Source organism: Ambystoma mexicanum, chromosome 2p (genome assembly GCF_040938575.1).
Source record: "Ambystoma mexicanum isolate Mex_15411 chromosome 2p, UKY_AmexF1_1, whole genome shotgun sequence".
Taxonomy (NCBI): domain Eukaryota; kingdom Metazoa; phylum Chordata; class Amphibia; order Caudata; family Ambystomatidae; genus Ambystoma; species Ambystoma mexicanum.
This window is the reverse complement of record NC_090923.1, coordinates 1123287714-1123307417: the sequence shown is the minus strand read 5'-3', so window position 1 is coordinate 1123307417 and position 19704 is coordinate 1123287714. Positions and strand designations below refer to the sequence as shown.

Here is a 19704-nt window from a genome sequence, read left to right as displayed (position 1 = left end):
TTCGTGCTTCTGGTCTTTGTGTCTCTGTGAACTTGCCAGCCTAGATGGGAAAGCCTATGCACACCTGTGGCTGCCTTTTCCTTTCTAGGTGGAGTCTCTGAAGATCTTTCTTAAACTGTATTACTTGTGTGATACAGTGTGCCATCTTCTGTTTTGCAGAGTTACTTACCTGTGATTGCATTGTTTTTCACCTTGCCTTCTCTTATATGTAAAGATTATATTTTTTCTAAAACTGTAGTGTTAAACCATCTCTCATTGGGTATTAATGAAAAGTGTTTACTGCACTTGTGACCCACCCAGCTCTACCGCATGAGAGTTGGGCTGGGCTCCTGTGTCCATATTACCAAACCAATAGTGCGCTTCAGTGAATCGCTAGCAATACCAGTCAGGAAGATCTAACTTCAGACACTGACCACGGACCCTTAAAAAAATCTGTTTTTTATTTTTTTTTACAAAAGCACTGTCTGAGACAGCACTTAAGAAAGGCCACCTTGGGCGAACAGTGTTACGCTACTTAGGTTTAGCCTGAACCACACAAGGGTTTGGTAGAATGGCAAGCAGCCAGGCTTAGTCTAAGGAGGGAGGAGGGCAGTAGTAAGGTACAAAACTCCGAGCATACCCTTAGTCCATGAAAACACTGATGCACTTGGAAGTGATATAAAAAATATTTAATATATACACTAGGGCACACTGTTGTTACTTTCAAGTAAGTACTAGAACATAGTGAAACAATAGAACAACACTTTCAATATTCTTTGGAGAATAAATCGCAGATAATCACAGTAAAACCCTCTGAAACATATATGCAAAATTTTCCAAACTCTTGACATTTAGTAATTTTGTTTCAGCCTGTTGTAAAGAGTCCAACCCTATTTTATGAGAGTCTCACAATGTTCAGAGGGATCTCCAGTGACCAGGTCTAGGGCAGAAAAGACAGGAAGACAGTGTAAAAGGTTCAGAGTGGCAGAGTCCAATAGGATCTCTTCTTGGTTTTGCAGGTACGTAAAAGTTAGGTTTCTCAAGGAAGTCAAGATGTGTTCTTGAAGGGTTAGCCCAAGACCAATGTCTTAAGTCAGGATTAGAGTACAATGGGTTGTCCACCCCAATGTAACTCTATGGGAGCCCTGGAAGGGTGCAAGGTACCAGCTACCTACAGCCCCCAGGAACACAGAACCAACAAAGCAGACTCCAGGTTAAGTTTTACTCGGCGCAGGACAGTACCTTGGAGTGAAGAAGCCATTGCTGTAGGATGGTTCCAGCGGTGAGGCGACAGCAGACCTGGTCACAGGTTTCTCGGTTTTAGCGACAGAAGAAAGGGACTTAGGTGGATCTGCCGACCGCTCTCGGTCAGACAGATGCCCAGCAAAGGATCTTAGCGTTTCTGGCTTGCTGGCACCTTTTTCAGGCTTGGATGAAGGACCGCTGTCGCGGCAATAGACTTTTCCTTTTCCTCAGCCCTCCTATCGAGTGAGGGGACTTTGGGGAGCTGGCTCTAGTCATTGTAGGCTTAGAAGGATAGCCACAAAGTTCCAGGCGAGTCTGCGCTTCGGTTGACGCTGCACAGCGATGCAGCACAGGTCCCCGAGTATTGGTGAATTGCAGGCCATGGAGGTCGCAGCTCTTCCAGGGATGGCGCAAACAATGCATTTAGTCTTGGGACTGGTTATAGGCCTACCAGTCCAAGGGATGAAGCAGTGTTGGGATCTTCCCTGACGCTTAGACGTTGAGGTCGGAGCTGCAGTGGTTACTAAGCAGGCTCTGGTGGTAGCTGGAAGTTGCTGGTGGCATCCTTCTTTGGGCTTCTTCTGCAGAATCTTCAGTTCTAGTGGTAGACTCCGTTCCAGCACTGGCTAAGTGCACCAATCAAGACCCGTGTACCATTCAAACTTTGGGGGGAGGGGGGGTTGTCAAATGGGGACAGCAAGCCTCCCAGTCTAAACTGGTTTCAGTCAGCCACATTGCAGGACAAAGACCGGGGAGTTTCGGGCACCTCCCCCACTTCCTGTCCTGCCAGTCATTCGGAAACCCTTTGCAGGCTTTCCTTAGGAAGCCCAACAAAGAAACTGGGTCCAGAGAATCCTCCCCCCACCAAGAAAGGTAGAAGACATTAGGGGTTAGAAAAATAATGCCGCCATTTTGGGTCATTGGTGACCCTTGTGTCCCCTACAGCAGCTGCAAAAACAGTCTGCAACAAAAGTCCACAAAAAGTCATGCAAAAAGGTAAACTGCATCAGTCTAAACGGAGGGCCTGTTACAGTAACCAAAATGTTACTGGAGAGTTGTGAAAAGGGATACATTGGATCCCCTCAGCAGTAAACATAAGTTGGGGTGTGCTGATCTTGCAAAAAGAAATGCAGGTAGGATAAAAAGTATCCCCCTGACTTGGTGTAACTGAGAGTTAGCCAAGGGAAAATAAAGAAATACTACAGTGGAAGCTCTAGGAACTCCCAGCAACACTGCGCAGAAAGTGATGTGTGCTGCCATAATAGTAAAAGGTAGATGCCATAAAAGTTGGAGGAAAGCATAGCTCCAAAAAGGGGTACAAAGGATTCCTAGGATCAGAGTAAAAGAATGGGTCCGTGTGGATAAAGGTCCCCACTCGCTCAGGAGAGCTAGTCAAAAATCCTGTGTTCCAGCAAAAAGTGCTGGTGGACTCAGGTGGAGAGAATTTCACACAAGTGGACATCTACTCTAACAATCCCCCTAACGTCCCAGTCCCACACAGGCTTTCTTTTTACATCTCCTCACACAGTGTTCTCCACATGGATTGCATCCAGGGACTGCTCTCCGACACTATGCCCCAACAGGGAAAGTCCCTAAACCATATCCTTAAAACCACACCAATAGCCAACTCTTTCACTAGCCCACATGGTCAGACCTATATTTTTCCCACACTGAGTGCTACTACATCATCCTCTGCTGCTTGTGTCCTGTTATGTTGTCTTTTGCTGACTACTTTCACACACAATCTCTCGCAGGTCTATCTGAAGTCACGACTCAATTGTCTCTTGATGACCCGACGTGAAAAGTGGGAGGTGAGTCTATCAGTATATGTTCTGATTTGTGTGGCTCACCTGTCTGTTAAATCACCTCAGTTACCATACTGCATTAGGCATGTCTCTTGTTAAGGGTGTTAATTGTTAATGTTACACATTATATCTTACAATAATCACATAATTAAAGTTGTACATTCCGATGTGTTATGTTAAAGGTACTTGTATGTTAATTTATCTAAAAAATACCTACAATTTTCCATCACTGTTATGTCCATTTTGGTTTCAATGTTTCCATTTTTATAATTAACCTTGATTCCGAACATCTCAATAATTGTTCGCTGTCTCCTTTGCGATTGTGTTCCTTGACATGTGCCAGAGCACCAAATCTAATTAGGTAAACATCTGTGTTGTGCTTGTCTTGAAAGTGTAGTGCTAGGGGAGTTTCAATTTCAGAGCTACTGTGGTGGAGCCTATATACCTCCTATTGCACAGACATATTAAACCACATATTTCGTAATGCATATAATTATTTGATCAATATGCCATACAGTATGCTCCCCATATTTTACAGTATCCACTTGGAGCTAAATTGCAAATCTTATATTTTCTGCATGATTGAACGTCATTATTTTGTTTGTTTGTGTGCAACCAGGTTGCCTGGTGCACATCCACATCTTTTAACATACTTGATGCTAGTTTCTCCTTCAATGGGGTGTGGGGGGCTTTAGATTGTGATTTGTGGGCTGCTGGCTAGAGCCTGATTCAGATCCCTATCACTCTTCAATATAGGCCAGTGTTTGTAAAATATCTGTACAATTTTTGCACATTGTACATTATATTGGGTGATATATATCTGATGATTGTAGGTTTTAATTGTTATGTTAGCCTTAGGGTTCAGGCGTTCTTGTCTTTTCTTAGTTTTAAGTTTTTTGATAGGCTCGATCTATAACTTTATGTGAGTAGCCTCTCGTCAAAAAACAATCTCCTATGGATCTGGCCATTGATTTGAATACCTTCTCTTCAGAGCAATTTCTTTTCGCTCTCAATGTATCTCCATATGGGTTACTGTTAATAAGAGGGACAGGATGCTGGCTCCCTGCATCTAACGGAGTTGAATGCTGTCTGTTTTCGGTAAAGCTCCGATGTTAAGATATTATTCTGTACCTTGAACTTTACTTCCAAGAAAATTAGTTCCTCAAGGCTCGCAGTCATAGTCAATTTGATGATATGTTCATTCATGTTAAGTGAACCTATACATGTAGTTTGTGCATTCGTCCGTCCCAGATAATTAACAAATGTATGAAACGGTACCAATGCACAACATGATTGACAAATTCGTCATACTGTGTATATTTATATTTCTGAGGCTGGTGGATCTGTTTAGATCACATGCTCTGCATAGTGCGACATCTAGTGGTAGTCTCAGAGTATTACAAGATTTGTTTTCGAAACTCAAACGAACGTCGACATGGCGTGTTAGTAATACTATCCCTAGTATGACGTGTACTGTACCCATGGTCCATCATGCGTCGAGGTCCCTCAGATTGATTGTTGCCGCCATCGTGGTCGGTCGCATGTTGCAGAGTTCCTTCCAGGCTGATGCTTAAGACTAGTTCATAGACTTCTGTTTCTTTCTTTGTCTGCTTGACTGAATCAACGACCAGACGCGGCCTTCATGGGCCTCTTCGGGCTTTCGCCCTTACAGTAGCGAGAGGGGGGGAGAGGTCTTTCATACTGACCTTTTAGAGAATGCATATTCTGCCACCCCTTTTCCCATTTCCTCGCATAACTGCCCTTTCCATTTATAATGGACAAATAAAATTTAAATTTTGCCAGCACTGCCATAGAAAATTCCTGTGGAAAGACACGCAACGAGTGTGCAATTACTGTCTCCTTGGGGATCACCCTGAAAAGCTTTGCAAGTCCTGCAAACTTTTCCACCCGAAAACTCTCAAAGATCATTGCACAAAGCGCTGGGCTGTCCACACGTTGCAGGCCGAAGCCTCCATCGACGTGACGGAGGACTACAGCAATGGCAGAATCGGTGTCCTTGGTGATGCTGAAGGAGATCGAGGTTCATCGGAACCCCATGTGCGGGTGCCAACTCTAATAAGCAAGCCAGCGGCTCTGTGACGGAGACGACAACCCGGTGGCCACAGCGCATACACGCCCAAGAAAAATAAGCACATAACCCATGGCCAACAGACAACCAAATTGTCGAGCCCCATGCAGTGTCTGCGGAAAGAGCCTCTAGATCTTCCCTGTCCTCTGGGCTATCGCTTACGCCTCATGACCGGGCTCCAAAACCGGTACACAAAGTCGGTTTGGATACTGCGCACAAAAAGGCCCTCCTTTCACGTGCCGTAAAACAGGCGGCGAAAGGCGCATTGCCATCCCCTAAACATACACCGAAAATGCAGGAACTAATTAAAAAGCACGTCCCTGCTACACTCTTAAAAATAAGGTCAAAAAGTCAGAATTCCTCAACGCCTTTGTCCTCCAAAAGCCCTCGGGTTACTGATTTCTTCCTCCCCTGTAGACAAACTCTGAGGCTATGAATCACAAGGTCCAGGCACCTACCAAAGGCACCCCTACTATGTCAGGCTTCCCACCTTTGTGACTATACCCCTGAACAATTGAACAGAATTATTAAAAGAATGTCATGCTTTGTTGACTTCAGAGACAAGCATCCAGAAGAACTAACGTCCCTTAGAGATGCCTCACAGCCAGGGACTTCACAACAGCAACCCCCTGCCAAAAAACCTCAGCTAGACCCACAGCCTAGTACCCCTGCTCTAGGCCTCACGCCTACCAAGACCACTCTCGGGACATATATGGGGTGGATCTCTCAGGGTCACAAGACCCCAGCTCGCAAGGGGACCTTTACAGTCCAAATCAATACTACGACAATGATGATATCTACGTCAACTGGTCGCCTGACCACCAAGACCAGCCGTTAGCATATTCTCCCATAGACAATCCACTACAATACACAATGAAGTGCTTCTGAAGTCTGCCCAACACTTTAGTATTGTCACCAAAGAGGCACAAGTAGACAAGGACTTTGTGGAGGACATTCTGGGAGACAAAGTCTGCCACTCAGTTTATCCCACTGTTAGTCTGTACAAGACGTATACAGCCCTCCCTACTTGCGCCGAACCTCATAAGGGCGGTTAACCTCAGAATCGAGAAATTATTCAGGACAGTGCCCACTGACCCCCTGTTCATTAGGGGTCAGCTAAAACCTGATTCACTAGTAGTCACCACTACCAGAATGAGGGCTGGCACGCCTCTGGCATCAGCTGAGGCCCCACCAGACAAAGAAAGCGAGAAAATCTATGCTATTGGAAGGAAAGTTGCCTCCTCAGTGGCCTCCCCAAGCTAGAATCGCAAACACTACATTCCTGGATAGTTATGGATGCCATAAGCGGGATGACTTGGAACACCAGGTTGAAGCGGTTCCAGAATCAGTAAAATCACAATTGTTAAGCACTGTCTCAGAGGGAAAGCAGGTATCAAACTGCAGCCTCAAAAATAATAATCTTGATGCAGTAGACCATGCAGGCCACATCATCACAGAAGGCATGCTCATCAAGCGCCACGCCTGGCTCAGTCTGGTTTTAAGCTAGAAACTCGGGCCACCCTCTAACATGCCGGTGGAACCTAATGTACTTTTTCGATAAGGCTGTCCAAGACATGCTCAAGAGCGCCAAGGTGGAGTATGACACTCTTAAATCCCTTGGGCAGTTAACAAACAAACAAGCCCTACGTACAACAGGGCTCCTCAACCTCCAGAAGGTTTCGTGGTCAGGTTTCAAAACGCTCTTCCGGATGCACTCTGGGCAGACAGTCTTGAACTTGGGGCCCATCGCAAGGACAAACTTCCTCTTCTGGTTTTCAAAGAGGAAATAAAAGATCTAGAGGAAGAGGCAGAACCTCACCTGGGAGAGGCTCCACCCCTCCCAAACAGTGACGCACCGCTGCAGGTGCCCTCCCATGCCACTCCAGTAGGAGGCCAAATTTCACATTTCGCCTACGCATGGGAGGGGATAACGTCAGACGAGTGGGTGTTGTCCACCGTGGCAGGTGGATATTGCATCGAGCTGTTAGCAAAGTCACGCAACTGCCCACAAAGACACCGGAAAATGACGCCAGAAGAACGACGCATACTGTTAGAAGAAGTAAAGACACTGCTGGAAAAGGACGCCATAGAGTTCGTCCCAGCAAACCAGGTAAACAAGGGTATTTATTCAGCGTTCTTCCTTGTGACAAAGAAAGACCTTTCAAATGCGCCCAGTACTAGTTCTGCACCCTGCAAACAAATATGTCAAGCCCCAAACGTTTTGCATGACCACGCTTCAAGAAGTAATTCCCCCTCTTAAAACAGGGGGGGACTACATGGCAACATTGGATATGAAAGATGCATATTTCAATGCTCCCTTCACATAGGAAATATCTGCAGTTCAAGATAGCGGGTGTGCACTACCAGTTCAAGGTACTCCCCTTCGGCATCCCCTCAGCGCCAAGAGTATTCACAAAGGTGCTCTCAGTAGTGGCAGCACACATGCGCAGAGAGTCATTCCCCATATACCGTTATCTGGATGACTGGCTAATTACCGGGCAATCTCCTAAAATCTGCAAGTACCTCACTACAAGGCCTGTCGCCAGATAACTGTACGCAAAGCAATGTGCTTGCTCTGGAAGATGGCCTCATGCATTTTCTTGGTTCCACACGCGCGTCTGTGCGTCCGCCCAATGCAGGAATGGTTAGCAAACCAATGGTCTCAGGCAAGCGGTCAGAGGGACGTTCTAGTGGTTGTTTCGCTAACCCTGGTACAGGCTCTTTGCTGCTGGTCCAGGGAAAACCTGCTAAAAGGAAAACCCTTCCGCGTTGCACAAGCGATCCTACCTACAGACGCCTCACTCGTCGGATGGGGGGGGGGGGCCTCACTTCCGTCACCCCACGGCCAGTGGACACATGCTACAGCCCAAAGACATCTACTTCCTGGAACTTTTGGCAATCCTCAATGCTCTTCAAGCCTTTCAGCAACATCTTGTAGGTCAAACAGTGCAAGTCCTTACAGACAGCACCACAGCCATGTTCTACATAAACAAGCAAGGAGGCACACACTCTCTAAGTCTGTCCAAGCTATCCGAAATAATATGGAAGTGGGCACTTAAGCGGAACATGCTCCTATCCTCTCAACATGTTCCAGGGGAACTCAATTCTCTGGCAGACAGTCTAAGCAGATACCCTTTACCAGAAGTACACGAGTGGCAACTCGACAAGGATATCCTAGATGGCAAAATCTCACAATGGGGTCACCCCTCATTAGACTTGTTTGCCACAAGCCTAAACGCGCAATGCCCAGACTTCGCATCCAGGTTTCCCCAACCATGGTCCAATGGGAATACCCTGTGGATGAAATGGTCAGGAAAATTTGCTTACGCTTTTCACACGACACCACTTCTGAGACAAATAGTGCACAAGATGCACTAGGAACAAGTAACTCTAATCCTTGTTGCTCATATGTGGGTTGTCTCGCACCAAGAAGAGAGCCTGCTTCTCGGCGGCATCTAACAACTTGGCCGAACTCTTTAAAATCTGCAAGGAGCTGGTCAATCCTGCTGCAGTCTCTACCTCTCCTGTCCCCTCCCAGGCCATCTGCACTGCCCTGGCTTCTCACTTCATCTCTAAAACTCAGGACATCCTGTCCTTTCTCTACCTCTCTCCCTCCTCTCTCTACTCCGTGCTCTTCCTCTGGCCCTTCTGCAGCCGTTTCTCCACCTTCTCTGCCTTTCCCATGTTCTCCCCAGACAAGGTTTCTAGACAAGTCCAATCTATGAAAGTCTCGTCAAAACAGGTTCACCCCTGTTCCTCCAAAACCATAAATGACCACATTGACACGCTGGCTCTTGCTCTGGCTGATTTCTCCCAGCACTCCTTTGCTACTGGAGTCTTTCCCTACCCCTGAAGCACTCTCTTGTGCACCCTCTTCTTAAACCCTCTGCCGACCCTTCCTGCCCGGCTAACTATCTTCCAATCCCCATCACTCCCTTCCTGGGCATACACCTGGAAAAGCTGGCAATCTCTCAGCTTAACCTTCACACTGAATCTGTTGGTTGTCTCCATGACCATCAGTCTGGCTTCAGAGCTACCAGAAGCATGGAAACTGCTTTCCTGAACATCTGTGAAGACCTGCTCTCCAACCTCGACTCCAACACCCGCTGTGTCCTCATCTTACTTGATCTCTTCTGCCTTTGACACGTTCAACCATGCCATCCTGCTCAACCGTCTCCGTGATAACCTGGGTATCACTGATCGGGCCCTGGCTTGGCTGACCTCCTTTCTCTCCGATCGACCCTCCCAGGTCCAACTTGGGACCATCCTCTCCTCTATCTATACCTGTGGTGTTCCCCAGGGGGTCTAACCTCTCTCCCTGGCTGGTTAACCAATACCTGGCACTTCTTGCCCACCACATTGCCATTCTCTGCCCCAACTTTCAGTGCGATGCGGACGACACCAAACTCATTTTCAGGCTCCCTTCCGCCACTTCTTCTCCTTCTCTCATCTCTGACTGTCTTTCTGCTATCCAGAAGTGGTGTGCCGCCAATGATCTCTGCCTTAAGGCCAGTAAGACCGAGATTCTCCTCATCGGCGCACCTGCTCCCTCCTTTCCTGTCACTCTCAAGCCGGCCTCTCTTGGCCCTCTTCCTGTTCCCACCAGTGAGGCTAAAAACCTCAGGGTCGTCTTCGACTCCACCATTTGCTTCTCTCCTCACATCTCTGACGACTCCAAGAAGTCTCACTACTAGCTGCACCACCTCAGAGGTATTCTTAATTTCCTCTCCTTCCCCCAGAAGCTTACCGTCTCCAGACGTCTGGTTCTCTCTAGGCTGGACTACTGCAACAGCCTCTTTCTAAATCTGCCTGCCTCTACTCTCCGCCCCCTGCAACTCATCCAAGACAGGACTGCAAGACTTGTCCTTGGCCTCATCCCAGGGATCGTATCCCTCCAGGACTGAAATCTCTGCACTGGTTCCCAGTGGCAGTGAGGATTACGTTCAAAACCCTCTGCATTGTCCACAAGGCCTTCTGAGGTCTGAGACCTCAATACCTTCAACTCGCTCTTCCTAAATGTCCTACCTCTCGAGCTCTACGCTCATCCACCACCAACTCCCTCTGGGTCAGTCTCTTCTCCAATCAGCAAGTTGGTGGCAGATCTTTCTTCTGCTGGGGCCTCCCTCTGGAACAGCCTCCCGGCCCCTCTGAAACTTGGAGAACCATTTCCGGTTCCGGAAGCACCTCAAGACCTTCCTCTTTGCTTATGCTTTCTCTCCTCCTCTCCCCTGCTGATCTCCTGACTTCATCTGAAACTGCACTGGTTACCTGGCTGCCCTCTGATATTGGGCCCAGGTCCCCTCCACACCAGTTGCACACCTGCACTGCTCCCCTAGCAACCTTTGCACCCGGGGGTTGTTCCATATCCCTACAGCCCCGACTAGCACTTACCACCTGCTGGCCGCACTTTTATTTATTGTCTTTATTTATCTTGCTGTAACCCTATCCACTGCAATGTCCCCTCACCTTTCCCTCCCCACTTTTCCCCTTCCCTCCTCCCATTCGCATGATCTCAATGTCACCTGGCCTAGTAGGATTGTTGTCTTTGTCTTCCCTCTGTTTCCCCACCCAGGCCTCGTCACACCTTGAAACACTTGTGTATAGGCACGTTATAAATGCCATATCATATCATCTGCTCAAACTGGCAATGTGCGACCCAATCAAGCTCCCGTGCACATACAACATGCTAACAAAGCACAAGCGAGCACCCTCGCCCTCAATCTATGAATTTAGCAGCTTGGCTCCTGAAGTCATAGAATTTGGCCACTTAAATATTCCACAAAGGTGTATGGATATCCTAAAGGAGGCACAGAAACCTAACCCCAGACACTGCTATTTCAATTAGTGGAAGAGATTTGTGATATGGTCAGGTCATAGACCCTAAACCCAACAGAATGTTCCCCAGCTAACATTGTGCATTAGATGCTTTACCTACTAAACTTTGGCCTAGTATTCAACTCCATCAAGGTACACCCTGCGGCCCTGTCGGCTTACACCACTTCACAAAACAGGGTATCCTGGTGGAAAGTTTCTGTCATTAAAGCATTCATGGAAGGGGTAAAGAGGCTATACCCTCCCATATCTAACCCTCCACCAAGTTGGAATCTTAATGTCGTGCTCTCCAAGCTCATGGGGCCACACTTTGAGCCTATGCACAAAGCCAGCCTAAAACATTGAACTCACAAAACTGCATTACTAGTAGCCACCACCTCTGTAAGACGAGTCGGTGAGCTACAAGCTTTGTCCGTACAAGACCCTTTCTTAATCCACGAAGACAAGGTTGTCCTCAGAACACATCCTAGGTTTTGACCCAAGTACATTTCAAAGTTCCACGTTAATCAATACATAGAACTTCCTACATTCTTTCAAAATCCATCCCTCAGCTGAAAGAAACCGTCATGCACTTGATGTACGGAGGGCGGTCTTGTTCTGTATGAACAAAACTAAACCCCTAAGGGAAACGGACCAGCTCTTTGTTTCCATAGCACCTGGAAAAGAGGGCGATCACATATCGAAAAATGCCATCTCCAAATGGATAGTGCATACAGCTCTGCTACTCCCTATCCAAAATGTTTTACCTTTCACTCCAGGGCTCACTCTACCAGAGGTACCGGAGCTACCTTAGCCTTCATTGCAAACGTCCCTCTAGATGCCATTTGCAAAGCTGATGCATGGAGTTTCATTCATACTTTCACACTGCATTATTGCATTGACAAGCACTCTAAAGCAGATTCACAATTGGGACAAGCGGTTCTAAAACATCTATTTGCTGATGTACCTTCTCACATCCCACCTCCTTCTCCAGATACTGCTTGCTATTCTAGGCCACGCATGTGATCTAAGCAGATCCACAAGCCTCAGAAGGGATACATTACTCACTGTAATCATATTCCTGATGCTTGTATCTGCTTAGATTCACATGTGCCCACCCTTCCTCCCCTACTGGAGTCAAAGGTGCATAGATGTTTTCTGATGTATCACCGTTTCTGCTTTATCACATCTGTACTCGCGCTACACTTCATGCAACCTCATGTCAGAAACAATCTGATGGACCTCGACGCGTGAAGGTCCATGGGTACAGTACACGTCACACTAGGGATAGTATTACAAACGTGCCCGGTCGATGTCTGTTTTCGAGTTTCGAACAAAACAAATCTTGTAATACTCTGTGACTACCACTAGATGTCAGACTATGCAGAGCATGTGACTCTTAAGCAGATAGAAGCATCAGTAATACGATTACGGTGAGTAATGTATACCATTATGAACATGTGGAAATACAGTCCGTCATTGTATTGAATAGAAATACATTTTAATTTCCAATTTGAACTAGGATGGCCAGTTCTCTCATGAAAATTATCGACAAGCAATTTGTCGCACAATAAAGTCTTTACGAGGTCAGTACACTTACGCCTAGATCAATTGATTTGAAAGATATTCGATTACAGTGTACATTGAATTTCTCATTCATTCCTATTTTTCAATACACTTCCCTTTGCTCCAGCCTAGTAGCGATGTTAGTTTTGCACACTTTTGCATCAATTACTTCAAGAATGTGAACAATATTGACCATATTGAGCGTGGAAGTGATAAATTATTGGCCCCTGGCTGCACACCACATATGGTGGGGGTGCTGCCATTGGAAAACACAAATGCCAGAACAAATGGGAGAAGGTTCCCCATTCTGGAAATGCGAAAAGGAGTACTGGACCCCAAACAAGGGAAAGCAGTGGGTGAGTGGGATAAAAAAAACTCCCCCCTTCTAAGTCAATACAAACTCTTCCAGTGAGTACCTCAATAGTGCTGGAAGGCTGAATGAAGATAGGAAAAGGATTTATAAAACCAATATCTGCCCAACAGCGTATGAGATAGATAATTGCTTGTTTTTTTAAAGAAAAGCAGTTGGTAATGCAAGAGGATAGTTCTTTGGTGATTGAGGTTGCCAGGGGAGTTTTCCTAAAGTCCACCAACAGGTGAGAGACTATAAAAATATCCCTTGTTATACAGGCCCCAACTCTTAGTAGAGGTTTGGTAGAGTGGCAGAGCAGCCTGGCTTATCTTAGGAGGAGGATGTGAGCTGAACTCTCACACGCTTAGTTATACTAAAATAGGCATGTATTTTATATACACAAGCCACAATTATATTCAGATATGTAAGTACTATTTAAACTAATCAACACCATAGAAATCAACAATACTGTAGGTGAGTTAACCAATAGTAATGACATCTACAGTTCAGAAACAAAGTTCAATGGTAAGTAAAATCACTTATAGTCGCTCAGAAAATGTTCGGTTGTGCGAATAAAAAGGTTATTTAGCCATTGAAACTTTCGTAGACCTATTATGCTTTTCATAGGCCACAAGGCATTAGCAGTCTATCCCTAAGTAGGTGAGTTTTCTTCAGAGACAGTTTGGAGGGAATGCAGGTAAGACACAGCAGCCGATAAGGTACAGTTCCATACTTTGATTAGTAGTCAGTAGAATGCTTTTGTTGCTCAAAATGATATCGGGGACCTTGGAAAGGACTCTCAATAGGTACCCCCGTTAGGGCTGGGCAAAATGGTATTGTTGAACACCCAAACACCGGATCTAGCACTCCAGTATCACAGGTGCAACAAAATGGCTTTAGGATAAGTACCACCCCGAGGTCCCAGGTACTGGCGGTTTACAGCCCAGGAAGGTCACAGCACATCTGGGGATGGCTTGTTGTGCAGGTCGTCCTATGGCTAGTTGGTTCCACCAGCCAACGGGAAGGAGTCGTTCTCTTCAGAGCTCCTGTGGTTTCAAACTCGGGGTCAGGGCAGCAGCGGTCTCTTCACGGTTACTGGAAGGTGCTGCAGGCGTCTCTGGTCGTTGTCTTCATATCTTCTGTTCCAGTGGTGGACTTGCCTTCTATTTTAGGAACCTCACCTTTTATCAGGATTTCACACACATCCTCTGCAAACTCTCCCTGAGGTATACAGAAAGGGGTGCAAGCTGTCCAATCGGGCCAGCCCCCCCAGTGGGAACTAGTTCCTTGCAGGCACACCAGAAGACAAAGGATGGCAGCGTTTTGGGATCCTCCCATGCTTCCTGTCCTCTCAGACACACAGGAGCCTCAGCGGGCTACACAATGTCTTCCTACCGAAGACGAAACTCAAATCGGGACCTCCCGCACCCAGGCTAGAAGAAGGACCAAGAGAGAACCACCACACAAATAATTGCCAAAAAAGAATGGAGCCACTTTGTTGGAACAAATGTGATCCTCTTGTGCAAAGCCGCAGTTGTGAATACCGGTGTAAAGAGGAGGAGCCTCAGGATCGACCCTTGTCAGACTCTGAATGGGAGGGGTGGGAGGAGAGGTACTAGAATTCCAGAGGTGGAGTAAGCGGCTCAGGAGTTAGACCATCAAAGAAAGTACTGGAAAGGCAAGTAAGACAAAGTGGGCAAAGATTCTGTAGAGGGAGGATCCACTCTTCTTAATGTCAGCATTCTACTATAAGAAGTATTCTGGGATCTCGTTTGAAACTCTGGCAACTTATAACGCTGGGAGTTATTTCTGACCATTTGTATGTCAACATCTCTGATTCATAACCTTGGTAAAGAGGTGACCCTATGGTGCTACCACCATACTATCTTGTAACTGAACACTCCAGATTTGAGCTAACAGTCCTGAGTGTGTTCAATCAGTATTCCAATTAACACAGCTTTGATCAAGAAGTGGGGGATGTTTTCCTAAGTCCTGCAATCAGAACAGAGGACTGTCCATCCACACCCAAGTTGCAGATCTTCTCCTGAATGACAGACTTTGCCAGGGGGTAAACGTTATCTTGGATATCTTGCATTTGCATAGCGCCTGCTGCCATTGGTATGGCGCCAAAGAGCGTTACTTGTCAGAGGCAAAGGAGGAGTATGATAGAACATGCAGTCGTGGTAGGGAGAATCTGTTGAGCTGGATTTCTAGGATCTGGCTTGGTGGTAGGCCACTCTAGTATAGTGAATAGGATTTCTGAGAGGTTATCCAAAACCCAATCAAGATAGCAATGGACAGCAGTCAAGGCTATTCTCAGCAGTGGAGTCCGGGGTCCACAGTGAGTTCACACAATGAAGCACACAATAATTCAATTTAGTCAGGAATGTACAAAAATACTGTATTTATTCCAGGCCCAAAACACACATTAAAAAATAAAACAAGCAGGTGATACTATCGCACTTAATCCACAAAATGCGGCAGGAACATCTTACATTGATCCTAATTGCACCAGTGTGGGCATGCCAACCTGACTCTCGCACCTACTTAAATTGTCATGTTGCCTGCCTATCAAGCTACTCAGACCTTACAACATGTTATCCCAGTATCTGGGCACAACACTGCATCCATGTCCTCAAACACTGAACTTAGCAGCTTGGCTCCTGAGCCAGGTCATAGAGTTTGGGCATTTAAACTTACCACAATGATGAATGGACATCTTAAAGAAGGCTTGAAAATCTAACACAAGACACTATTATTTCAACAAGTTGAAACGCTTTGCGTTGTGATGCAGAAGGAGCAATGTCAACCCTATTGACTGTTCACCTTCCAATAGCATTCACTATCTGTTGTATTTGTTAGAGTCGGGGTTGGTCTTTAATTATCTTAAAGTCCATCTGGCAGCACTCTCAGCATACACCACCTCGGAGAGCAAGATTTCTTGGTGCAGAATTCCTGTGGTCAAAGCCTTCATGGAAGGGGGGGTCAAACGACTTCACCACCCAATTTCAAATGTACCTCCAGGCTGGGACTTCAACTCAGTGATGCACGAAATTATAATATTTAGCAATTCAATTGAGAAGTAGAAAGAGGAGAGAGACAAAAAAAGAAAAAAGGAAAGAAATGTAGAGACGATAAGAAGATCTCTTGTTGACCCTTTCGGCATCAATTAGGCCAGTCGTCAGTATCTTCACTTGGCTTTCTGTTGAGCTCCAGGCTGCAATCCTAAAATATGTTGTAAATATTGAACTATCGTGTAAATTAGTTTGTTTTCACGTCCGTTCAATAATAAAGACCAACGCATATCCATATCCATCTGTTGGGTCGATATTTTGAAAACGTTTCCGAAATTCAGTCTCTTGGTCGTTAATTCTGGGCAGATCATTACTAGATGATAGATTGTATCTGGTACTTCTCTGTCTTTGCAGAAACGGCAATAGTTGTCAGTTTTTTCGGGATTTGCCGTGTCATTGCCAGCTTTTCTCTTGTAGGTAAATTGTTCAGACGAATCCCCATGTACACTGTGCGGATATTATCAGGAAACTGTTCCATGTACTTCGGGATTTAGTTTAGGGCTCGAATGTCCAATTGGCTTTGAAGATTTCTTGAATATAAAGTTTTGGCATGACCTCTTCGGATCCAGTCGTTGTTTGCCAATTTGCGTTTTGCATGTTGAGGTCTGTTAATGAGGGTTTCGAGTGATATTTCTTCGTCTTTTAATTGTTGGAACAAATGTTCTTTCCATTTCCTTAAAAATGTACTGTGAAGAGTAGTTGGATTATTTTTCAGAATTGCTGTGGCCGGTGTTTCATCATTTGTCAGGAGTTTTCTTAGCAGGTCGAGCTGTTTCCATGTCACTATCGAAGATATGTATTGGGTTGCGACCTCATAGCGAATTCTAGCCATCGGATATGAATCTGAGAGCCTTAAGATCTTTCTCCAGTTTATAGCTTCTAGTTTCACCCAATTGTTGGATTGTGAGTGAATCATTGCGACACTGCCATATGTAATTACAGGGATTACTTTCTGTCTGTAGAATGTTATAACCGGTTTAAATGAAAATATACTGTATTTCCTGTGTAGTACAGAACATTGTCTGGCTAGTGTCTGGGTTTTCATTTCCAAGTTGAACCACTGTTTTTCTAGTGTAGACTGATTTTAGCATAATGCCGAGATATTTGAAGGTCGATACTTCTTCTAGGCAAATGTTGTCAATAGAGAATTTTAATGCTGGATGTTTCTTAAATGGAAGTTTTACTAATGACATGATTTTAGTCTTTGCTGTATTGATACTTAGATTGTTGGATTTCATGTAGGTTCCCATGAGATGTAAGCTCCGTTGTAAACCCGAGATGGTTTTGTCTAATAGGATAATGTCGTCGACGTAAAACAGTGCTGGAATTGGGACAGAGTTCCGTTTTGGAGGATTCAGAGCCAGGTCATTAAGATGTTCTTCACAGTCTGCTGTGTATAAATTATATAAGGTGTCTGCGAGAGGACAACCTTGTTTTAGTCCTTTCGTTGTTTTTATCATGGGGGTAGTCGTGCCATTCTTTGAAAGTCTCACAGCTATTGTTGTATTGGAATATAATAGTTTTATGGGCTCCAGGATCTCCGCCGGACAATTCCACGCCGACAGTTTTTCCCATAGTCGTTTTCTTGGTATGGAATCAAATGCCATATGTAGGTCCAAGAAAGCAGCATAGATCTGTTTTTTTATTTTTCCTATTGCTTCACATTTGACCAAGTTCATTACCAATGCCAGCAGTGAATCTCGTCTGTCTCGCTGCAAATCGCTTTGTTTTCTTAGCCCATTCCTTAAGTTTTTTGAGAAGCAATGCGGCGAAGATCTTGCCCAATGGGTCTAGTAATGCGATTGGTCTAAAATTCTGAGGATTGTCACGCGGCCCTTGTTTGTATATGGGGACGATTATCACTCTTCTCCATGATGGCGGGATTGTATTCTGTTTGTTGATGGTTTCTATGAGTCTCATGAAGAGAATCCACAGCTCTGCATTTTGTTTTGAAATTGCATTGGACAGGCCGTCGGGACCCGGGGCACGTGAGGTGTTCAGTTTTTCAAAGATCAGGATCAGGTCTTCCTTCTCGTAGCGAACGTTCCATGATTTATTTAGTCTGTAGCGCCCGTGCCCTGGTAATAGCTGAATCATTATATATGTTTGCAAAATGATCTATCCACTTTTGCTTGGTCATGTTTGCTGTCAAGAGTTGTTGGTTGCTTTCGTTATTGTTCAACAGATTCCACAGTTGTCTTGGGTTGTGGTTCTTGTAAGCTTTCATCATGGCTTGTGCATCATTTTGTATCAGTGTTGCCTGATATGATTTCCTCCAGTTTGTGTATTTTTGTTTTATTTTTTTCTTCTGTGCAAAAATTGAAATTCCATTTGTGAGTTTTAGGTTGGGAATGTCCTTGCGCATCTGGGTTTTTTTTTCTGAGCGATTACAGTATCGTAATAATGATTATTTAGTTTCGTTCAATCAGGAAGGTATCATAATTAAGTTTGTCAATATCTGGCATTGTTGTCAGTCGGTCTGTAAGATCTCTTATTTGCTGTTGGGTTATTCGCAGTTGGTAGTTATTGCCAGCAACTTCTGTCTGGATGCGGAAGTCAGTCTTTTTTGGTTGTGTGGGTCTAGAACCAGTGACTATTAGTTGGTGATGATCACTTCTTGTTGATAGATTGATTTAAGTCTCTGTAATTGTTTCCAGTAGATCTATTGATAGATATACGTACTCTATTATTGCTGTCGTTTTACCACCATACCACGTGGCGTCTTTCGGTTGGTCTACTTGTTTCAGATTTCGAATTGAGATTTCTTTCTGCCATTCTTTTGCCCGCATTGACAAATCGATGAACTCCATCCGTTGGCCTAGTTTGTTATATAGATGTATATTTAAATCACTGCATATAATAAATTCCACATGCTGGTGTTCTGTGAGTGTTTGATCGATGGTTAGAAACACACCATCTAGGAAATTGCGGTTTATCGATGCTGGATTCCAATACAGGTTCATGATGGATATGAAGCGATCAAGGTTGTTAAAGCCAGATGCTTGTATTCGAATGATGGTATTTTGTATCCAAGGATTTATGTTAGTAACGACAATTGACCATTCTGGTAGAATTTGAATTGGCGTCAACAGGCCAGATGTTGGTGATAAAGCCGTCGCAGCTTGGAAGGTTCGTTAGCCAAGTTTCGCTAGAAGTTAAAGTTGGTTGTTTCCAGTAATTAGCGTTTTGGTTGCTGAGCGGGTGAGATCAAAGGGCAGTTGCCCCGCAGTCTCTCACCGGCTGAGCGCTTGTTGTCAGTTGCTTTGGTGAGTTGAGTATGAAGTGCCAAGTTGCTAAACTGACGTTATGCGAGAAGGGTGGGCAAAATCAAGAATCCGACTCGTCAGTCTCTCGCACGCCGTTCCTCAAGTGGTTTCAGGTTACGTTAGTGGCTTCTAGCAATTGTACGATGAATAAACAGGTTCTACAATGTCCAGTTCAGTGATTGCAGAGGATGCAAAGTCTGAGGGCAGATTCCCTATATTCTCGCACACGTCTCATGGCAGGGCGTTGGATGTTTATGACAGCAAGCGGATTCAGTGCGCCGTGAGAGGTACCATAAGGGGGGGAGCAGAGGTTTTCTGTTGTTGAGAGTTACAGCGTTCTATGTAACGATTTATAATTTCTCACACAGTATGTGAAGACAAATATGAGTAGGTATAGGAAATCGAAAGGATAGTGTATTTAGATTACAAGCATGTATCTTCATTACTGGTGTCAGAGAAGGAAAGTTTGTGGTACCGCTCACCTTTTGAATGCGCTTCTAAAGGATCAGCGTAGCAG

General features: G+C 45.2%; 1 protein-coding gene across 1 annotated transcript in view; it reads left to right on the top strand.

Annotated features, from left to right (window-relative positions):
• The window catches only part of WDR74 (WD repeat domain 74), a 383453-nt gene that overhangs the window by 297336 nt on the left and 66413 nt on the right, over positions 1 to 19704 (top strand). The window contains exon 10 of the mRNA XM_069645163.1: positions 2979 to 3035. Coding sequence (XP_069501264.1) covers positions 2979 to 3035 — 57 coding nt within the window. The remainder of the gene's footprint in view (positions 1 to 2978; positions 3036 to 19704) is intronic.